This window comes from Aquarana catesbeiana, linkage group LG11, assembly GCF_042186555.1.
Source record: "Aquarana catesbeiana isolate 2022-GZ linkage group LG11, ASM4218655v1, whole genome shotgun sequence".
Lineage (NCBI taxonomy): Eukaryota > Metazoa > Chordata > Amphibia > Anura > Ranidae > Aquarana > Aquarana catesbeiana.
The window spans coordinates 2,334,023-2,343,413 of NC_133334.1; the positions used below are offsets into that span (position 1 = coordinate 2,334,023).

A 9,391-nucleotide genomic window follows, 5' to 3' on the forward strand; every position below is an offset into this window, starting at 1 on the left:
CCTCATCAACATGGGGACAAGATGTTTTGGGGGGCTACCCCAAAGCACCCTCTCAATGTTGAGGGCATGTGGCCTGGTACGGTTCAGGAGGGGGGGGCGCACTCTCGTCCCCCCCTCTTTTCCTGCGGCCTGCCAGGTTGCATGCTCGGATAAGGGTCTGGTATGGATTTTTGGGGGGACCCCACGCCGTTTTTTTTTTGGCGCGGGGTTCCCCTTAAAATCCATACCAGACCTGAAGGGCCTGGTATGGAATTTAGGGGGACTCCCACGTCTTTTTTTTTTAAATTTTGGTTCGGGGTTCCTCTGCCGTTTTTATCAATGAACTTCTATGTGTATTGTCGGCAATGCAATAGCCGCGGGTAGTTTTAAATGAGTTTTTTCCTTCAAAATGTCATTTTGCTGTCAGACTGTTCTAAACACAGGAAACATGTGCCCCTTTACAGGCATACTATAGACACCCCCCAGGTACGAAATTTAAAGGGATATTACACTTTTATTGTTTGACTTTAAGCATTATTAAAATCACTGCTCCTGAAAAAACGGCCGTTTTTAAAACTTTTTTTTGCATTGATCCATGTCCCCTGGGGCAGGACCCAGGTCCCCAAACACTTTTTATGACAATAACTTGCATATAAGCCTTTAAAATTAGCCCTTTTGATTTCTCCCATAGACTTTTAAAGGGTGTTCCGCGGCATTCGAATTTGCCGCGAACACCCCAAATTGTTCGCTGTTCGGCGAACTTGCGAACAGCCAATGTTCGAGTCGAACATGAGTTCGACTCGAACTCGAAGCTCATCCCTAGTCCTGAATATAAATATCCCTCCTGGGATGTGGGAAGGCGGCTGTCCTCCGGATGGAGTCCCGGGTGGAAATGCCCCCCCCCTGGATGTGGGAAGGCAGCTGTCCTCGGGGTGGAGTCCCGAGTGGAAATACCCCTCCTAGGGTGTGGGAAGGTGGCTGTCCTCGGGATGGAGTCCCGGGTGGAAATGCCCCCCTGGGATGTGGGAAGGCGGTTGTCCTCAGAGTTCTGGGTGGAAATGCCCCTCCTGGGATGTGGGAAGACGGCTGTCCTCGGGATGGAGTCCCGGGTTGAAATGCCTCTCCTGGGATGTGGAAGGCGGCTGTCCTCGGGATGGAGTCCCGGGTTGAAATGCCTCTCCTGGGATGTGGGAAGGAGGCTGTCCTCAGGATGGAGTCCTGGGGGGAAATGCCCTCCTGGGAAGTGGGAAGGTGGCTGTTCTCGGGATGGAGTCCCGGGTAGAAATGCCACCCCCTTGCATGTGGGAAGGTGACTGTCCTTGGGATGGAGTCCCGGGTGGAAATGCCCCCCTGGGGTGTGGGAAGGTGGCTGTCCTCAGGATGGAGTCCTGGGTGGAAATGCCCCCCTGGGGTGTGGGAAGGCGGCTGTCCTCGGGATGAAGTCCTGGGTGGAAATGTCTCCCTAGGATGTGGGAAGGTGGCTGTCCTTGGGATGGAGTCCTGGGTGGAAATGCCCCCCTGGGGTGTGGGAAGGCGGCTGTCCTCGGGACGAAGTCCTGGGTGGAAATGCCCCCCTGGGGTGTGGGAAGGCGGCTGTCCTCGGGATGGAGCCCCGGGTAGAAATGCCCCTCCTGGGGTGTGGGATGGTGGCTGTCCTTGGGATAGAGTCCCGGGTGGAAATGCCCCCCTGGGATGTGTGAAGGTGGCTGTGCTCGGGATGGAGTCCTGGGGGGAAATGTCTCCCTGGGGTGTGGGAAGGCGGCTGTCCTCGGGATGGAGTCCCGGGTGGAAATGCCCCTCCTGGGGTGTGGGATGGTGGCTGTCCTTGGGATAGAGTCCCGGGTGGAAATGCCCCTCCTGGGATGTGGGAAGGCGGCTGTCCTCGGGATGGAGTCCCGGGTGGAAATGCCCCCCTGGGGTGTGGGAAGGCGGCTGTCCTCGGGATGGAGCCCCGGGTAGAAATGCCCCTCCTGGGGTGTGGGATGGTGGCTGTCCTTGGGATAGAGTCCCGGGTGGAAATGCCCCCCTGGGATGTGTGAAGGTGGCTGTGCTCGGGATGGAGTCCTGGGGGGAAATGTCTCCCTGGGGTGTGGGAAGGCGGCTGTCCTCGGGATGGAGTCCCGGGTGGAAATGCCCCTCCTGGGGTGTGGGATGGTGGCTGTCCTTGGGATAGAGTCCCGGGTGGAAATGCCCCTCCTGGGATGTGGGATGGTGGCTGTCCTTGGGATAGAGTCCCGGGTGGAAATGCCCCTCCTGGGATGTGGGAAGGCGGCTGTCCTCGGGATGGAGTCCCGGGTGGAAATGCCCCCCTGGGGTGTGGGAAGGCGGCTGTCCTCGGGATGGAGCCCCGGGTAGAAATGCCCCTCCTGGGGTGTGGGATGGTGGCTGTCCTTGGGATAGAGTCCCGGGTGGAAATGCCCCCCTGGGATGTGTGAAGGTGGCTGTGCTCGGGATGGAGTCCTGGGGGGAAATGTCTCCCTGGGGTGTGTGAAGGTGGCTGTGCTCGGGATGGAGTCCCGGGTGGAAATGCCCCCCTGGGGTGTGGGATGGCAGAGGTTGGATATGTCATATATAAGTTCTTCATGACCCTCAGATGTGTGAGAACCCGATAGTGGACAGAACTGAAGATTGGTGGTTCTGGGTTTGGGTAGCAAAGAGCAAAATCTACACACTGCAAACACACCGGGGAAAGAAAACGAGAACAGAGGCACCACAGGGGGTCCAGGGAGTAGAAGTACAAAATCAAAACTTTATTGAAACAATATGCAATGAAAATATACAAATAAATAGTAAATGCAAAGTGGCAAATGCCGGAGACTCCAGGAAATTCCTGCAAAATCAGCATTCAGTTCTCTGCAATCACTATTTATCTGAATGTTTCTAATTGTTTCTATAAAGTATCAATTTTGTACTCCTACTCCCTGGACCTCCTGTGGTGCCTCGGTTCTCGGGGTCTCGGTTCTCGGGGTCTCGGGTTCTCGGGTTCTCAGGGTCTCGGGTTCTCGGTTTGTTTGCAGTTTCTGTTTTGGTGAATGATCCCCCCTGCAAAGTAGCCAGATAGTGACCTTCACACCTTCCCATTTACTTTCATTGTAGTAACCTGAATCTACAACTACTACCCCCACCATACACAACTGTCACCAATTACTACAGACATGGAACTACAGCCCCCATCTGTCCTATTCTACAATAATCACCCACCGTCCTGTCACCGTCTACACTGATATCACCCACACACAGTGTAGCGCAGTACAAGGGGACTTACCTGTGACAGTGAAGAGGGGGAGTAGTATGTAGAGGATATTTGGGGGTCTCATTGTCTCCAGAATTCAGGTTCCACCCTACAATACCATGGCCGAGCATTCCTCATCGGGAGAGAAAATACTTTCTGTTTTGAAGAGACGTCTCACTTCCTGGAGAATAACCCCCACCATCCGGAGAGAGGAGACCGAGCACTCCACCTGGAGGACAGAGAGAGGTACTGCATACTGACACTGATCATATATATATATATATATATATATATATATATATATATATATATATATACACATACTGACACCGATCATATATGTATATATCATATTTATCGGCGTATAACACACACTTTTTTCCCCTTAAACTCATATATAAAATCGTGGGTGCGTGTTATACGCCGATCCCCGCTAATTCTGATCTATCGGCGGCGATCGCCGCCGACATTCACATAGCGTGTATTTTTAAACATGGTGTCACGGAGTTCGGAGGGACTCGGCGGAGCTGAAGGAGCGCCGCTGAAATCCCAGTGACTGGGCGGAGCCAGCGATTGTTCTCGGCTCTTTCCGGCGCCGCTCACAGTCACGCCCAGTCCCGCCATTGGACCTGTGTTATGTCCATCATAGGGTGGGACTGGGCGGGACTGTGAGCGGCGCCGGAAACAGCTGAATACACTCGACTATGTGTATCTCGGCGGTGTTCGTTCAGCTCCTCCCAGTCCCTCCGAACTCCGCGGTGCCATATTTAAAACTACATGCAGCTATGTGTATTTCGGCGGCGATCTGTCCAAGCATGGACACTGGGGGCAAGGCTGCACTGACAAGGCTGCACTGACAAGGCTGCACTGACAAGGCTGCACTGACAAGGCTGCACTGGGACAAAGCTGCACTGACAAGGCTGCAATGGACACTGGGGCAAGGCTGCACTGACACTAACATGGCTGCAGATGGACAGATAAGGCTGCATTGATGGGCATTTTAATGTAAGTTTTTTTTCCTTAAACTTCCCTCCTAAAAGTTTTTTTCCTTAAAATTCCCTCCTAAACTTGGGGTGCGTGTTATACGCTGGCGCGTGTTATACGCCGATAAATACGATATATATATATTATACACACATACACTGTGCATAGTTGCCAACATTGCAAAAAAAAAATGTGGGACACTTTTTTGGCTGTAGGCGGAGCCGTACAATAATTAGGGGGCAGGGCATTCGTCTGTAGGCGTGGTTTAGCAATAAAAATAAAAGTGCAGCGAAAAATGGGCCTGGTTTACGTGAAATAGTGGGCGTGGCTCAAGAGGGTGTGGTTAGAGTCTGAGATGAATGAGGGATAGGGAGGGAAAGGGGGAAAGGGGGGGAGAGGGAAAGGGGGAGAAGAATGACGGGACAGCAGGGCCAGATCCTACACAATAAAAATATGTGTATTCTAGAAAATGTTTAACAATCAGCAGATAAAGATACTCCAAACACCTGGTGTTAGCACTTCAATCATCCCGGCACCATGGTGGTTATGGTGTCAGGATGATTGAAGCGCATTATTTCTATTATTACATTGTAATATAAAATTAAATCATTCAACTCACCATAATGCAGAATCAGTGGGACCCCCAGCAGAGTCTGTCCTTCCATCAGGCATTCCCAGTACAGTACCTCTTACATCAGGTGTCCCCAGCGCAGTGTTGGCTGCAGATGGAGTGTTGGCTACAGTCTAGCTACATCTCCTCAAGAGTGGTGACAAGGGGAGAGAGGTGTGTGGGTGGAGGCATGGTGACTTGGGGTGTTACAGGCTGACTTGGGGAAAGGTGGAGATTTGGGGGTGCAGGCATGATGGTGACCTGGGGGGTGCAGGCATGGTGGTGACTAGGCCGGAGGGGGTGCAGGCATGATGGTGACCTGGGGGGTGCTGGCATGGTGGTGACTAGGCCGGAGGGGGTGCAGGCATGGGGGAGGGGGATGCAGGCATGGTGTTGTCATGGGGGAGGCGGGTGCAGGTATGGTGCTGATATGGAGGGAGGGGGCCAGGGCTGGACTGGGACAAAAATGTGGCCCTGGACTTCATCCAGACCGGCCCAGGGCACAACACATAAGGGTACGGTACATCAGGCCACATCAGGGCACAAGGCACATCAGGATACAAGGCACATCAGGATACAAGGCACATCAGTGCACAGCATATCAGGGTACAGCACACCAGGCCACATCAGGGTACAGAGCCCAGCACATCAGCGTATAGGGCACATCAGGGCACAGCACATCAGGGTACAGAGCCCAGCACATCAGCGTATAGGGCACATCAGGGCACAACACATCAGGGTACAGAGCCCAGCACAATAGCGTATAGGGCACAGCACATCAGGACACAGCACATCAGGGCACACGACATTGAGGCACAGCACATGGGGGCACATCAGAGTACAGGGCACAGTACATCAGGGTACAGAGCCCAGCACATCAGCGTATAGGGCACATCAGGGCACAACACATCAGGGTATAGGGCACAGCACATCAGGGCACCTGACATTGAGGCAGAGGACATCAGGGCACATCAGGGCATGGGGCACCGGGCCACAAGGCACATCAGGTCACGGGGCACACCAGGGCATAGGAGATCGGGGCACAGCACATCAGGGCACATCAGGGCATATAGCACATCAGGGCACATAAGGGCATATAGCACATCAGGGCACATCAGGGCACATAGCACATCAGGGCACATTATGGCACATCAGGGCACATGGCACATTATGGGGCACATCAGGGCACATGGCACATTAGGGAAGGGGCACATCAGGGCACGGGGCACATGGCACATCAGGGCACGGGGCAAATCAGGGCACATTATAGAAAAATAAGGGCTCATGGCACATCAGGGCACATGGCACATTATGGGGCACATCAGTGCACATGGCACATTGGGGCACAGGGCACATGGCACATCAGGGCACATTATGGAAAAAATTTAGGGCACATAGCACATTATGGGGCACATCAGGACACATGGCACATTATGGGGCACATAGCACATCAGGGCATGGGGCACGGGGCACATCAGGGCACATTATGGAAAAATCAGGGCACATGGCACATTATCGGGCACATCAGGGCACATTAGGGGGCACAGGGCACATCAGGGCATATAGCACATCAGGGCACATGGCACATTATGGGGCACATCAGGGCACATTATGGGGCACATCAGGGCACATTATGGGGCACATAGCCCCATAATGACTTTAAGCACTAAAAAAACTGTCAAAAATGTTAAAAATGACAAGAGACAGTTTTTGACAATTCCTGTATTTAAATGCTTCTCCTTTCTTATATCCTCCATCTTCTTCTTCTGGTTCTTCTGGCTCTTCTGGTTCTTCCTCCGGCATTCTCGTCCAGCATCTTCTCCGCGGCGTCTTCTATCTTCTTCTCCTCGGGACGTTCCGCACCCATGGCATGGGGGGAGGCTCCCGCTCTTCTCTTCATCTTCTTCTTCATCTTCTTCTTTTCTTCTCTTCTTCTCTTATTCTCTGGGCTGCTCCGCATCCATGCTTGCATGGAGGGAGGCTCCCGCTGTGTGAGCCTCCCTCCATGCAAGCATGGATGCGGAGCGGCCCGGAGAAGAAGATGAAGAAGAGAAGAAGAGAAGAAGATGAAGAGTAGAGCGGGAGCCTCCCCTCATGCCATGGGTGCGGAACGGCCCGAGGAGAAGAAGATAGAAGACGCTGCGGAGGAGATGCTGGACGAGAACGCCGGAGGAAGAACCAGAAGAGCCAGAAGAAGAAGAAGATGAAGGAAGATAGAAGAAAGAAGAGGCATTTAAATAAAGGAATTGTCAAAAACTGTCTCTAGTCATTTTTAACACTTTTGACAGTTTTTTAGTGAAATGGTAGGCCCTTACCATTTCACACAGGGGGGGGGGCCTGGATCTGGGGGTCCCCTTGTTAAAGGGGGCTTCCAGATTCTGATAAGCCCCCCACAACCACCGGCCAGGGTTGTGGGGATGAGGCCCTTGTCCTCATCAACATGGGGACAAGGTGTTTTGGGGGGCTACCCCAAAGCACCCTCCCAATGTTGAGGGCATGTGGCCTGGTACGGTTCAGGAGGGGGGGTGCTCTCTCGTCCCCCCTCTTTTACTGTGGCCTGCCAGGTTGCGTGCTCGGATAAGGGTCTGGTATGGAATTTAGAGGGACCCCCACGTCATTTCTTTTTTTTTTTAATTTTGGCAGGGGTTCCCCTGTGGGGAATTCCCATGCCGTTTTTATCAATGAACTTCTATGTGTATTGTCGGACCGGCAATTTATTAATAGCTGCGGGTAGTTTTAAATGGCTTTTTTCCTTTGAAATGTCATTTTGCTGTCAGACTGTTCTAAACACAGGAAACATGCGCCTCTTTACAGGCATACTATAGACACCCCCCCAGGTACGAAATTTAAAGAGATATTACACTTTTATTGTTTGACTTTAAGCATTATTAAAATCACTGCTCCCGAAAAAACTGCCATTTTTAAAACTTTTTTTTGCATTGATCCATGTCCCCTGGGGCAGGACCCGGGTCCCCAAACACTTTTTATGACAATAACTGGCATATAAGCTTTTAAAATGAGCACTTTTGATTATTCATGTTCGTGTCCCATAGACTTTAACGGTGTTCGCGTGTTCAAACAAACTTTTTTCCTGTTCGCATGTTCTGGTGCGAACCGAACAGGGGGGTGTTTGGCTCATCCCTAGTCAGGGCACATAGCACATCAGGGCATGGGGCACGTCAGGGCACGGGGCACATCAAGGCACATAGCACGTCAGGGCACGGGGCACATCAGGGCACGGGGCACATCAGGGCACAGGGCACGTCAGGGCACAGGGCACGTCAGGGCACATAGCACGTCAGGGCACATAGCACATCAGAGCACATGAGGGCACATAGCACGTCAGGGCACGGGGCACGTCAGGGCACATAGCACGTCAGGGCACATAGCACGTCAGGGCACATCGGGGCACATCAGGGCACATAGCACATCAGGGCACATTATGGCACATGGCACATTAGGGCATGGGGCACCTCAGGGGGCACATTACCAACTAGCCAGTATGCAGAGTAGCGCAGGAAGTGTGTCTGTAGTAAGTTACCTCATGTCAGTGACTCACGAGCGGCTGCTCTCCGGCGCCCCCCCTCTCTTCTCGTCATAGACGAGACACTGACACGCACGGGGCAGAGCGGAGGGAGGATCTCCTTGTGTTCAGTGGAGAGGGGGGAGGGGTCGCCAATCCCTGTAGCCAATAGGCTTCAGTGTACAATAGAATTTTCTATTTGTACACTGAAGAGAGAAGCCGATTGGCTGCCCCTCTCCCCTGCACTGAACACAAGGAGAAACAACTTATTGACTCACTCGCGGCCATTTTTGTGGAGCCATTGCCGTTTTTTTACAAAAACACTCACGATTTTCTCGGGACAATCCCAAAAATTCGGGAAAACACCCGGGACAAGATTAAATCGGGTTGAGGGTCCCAAAATTGGGATTGTCCCGGGAAAATCTGGACTGTTGGCAACTATGACTGTGACGTATGCGAGGTAAGGTCATCGATAATCGGTATAGTTCATTTCGCATTAGTTCTATTGTCAGAGACTGAACCCGGAATTCGGCCCGGGTTTTTCTAGCCTCTGTGGCAGGCTGGGTTCCGGTGCGGGTCTTGTGGTCCGGGTCTTGTGGTCCGGGTCTTGTGGTCCATGCTCAGGTGGACTTTCAATGACCAGGAAGAGATCACAGCAGGGCTCTGGCTTGAGACTCCGAAGGGAATCTGAGAGGGAGGAGCTCTGTTTGTTTGTTTGTTTGGACTGAAAATGATGATTTGCTTTACCTCGTGTTCTGTGGGTGTCGGGGACCAGCCCCATACCGTATAGAGAGCCGTCTACTGTTTAGTTTAGTGCCGGACGGCAAGGATTTGTTTTACTGTTTTGTTTATTTTTATGAATTTGCAAACCTCCTGTAAATAAAGCTGGCAACAACCCGATTGTAAAGAAACTGCCTGTATGCCGACCTTCATTTCAAGAAAAGGTGATCCCCACGAGCTAATCTCCCCACAATATATATACTGACACTGATCATATATACATACTGACACTGATCTCATATATATACACATACTGACACTGATCATATATATATATATATAT

The 9,391-nt window shown here is 52.1% G+C and overlaps 1 protein-coding gene across 1 annotated transcript in view; it reads right to left on the reverse strand.

Moving 5' to 3' along the window:
- LOC141111801 (hemicentin-1-like) overlaps nucleotides 1-3,423 on the reverse strand; it is a 236,467-nt gene extending 233,044 nt beyond the window's left edge. Inside the window, exon 1 of the mRNA XM_073603936.1 lies at nucleotides 3,245-3,423. Coding sequence (XP_073460037.1) covers nucleotides 3,245-3,296 — 52 coding nt within the window. The 5' untranslated portion in view covers nucleotides 3,297-3,423. The remainder of the gene's footprint in view (nucleotides 1-3,244) is intronic.
- Between the last annotated feature and the right edge of the window lie 5,968 nt (nucleotides 3,424-9,391).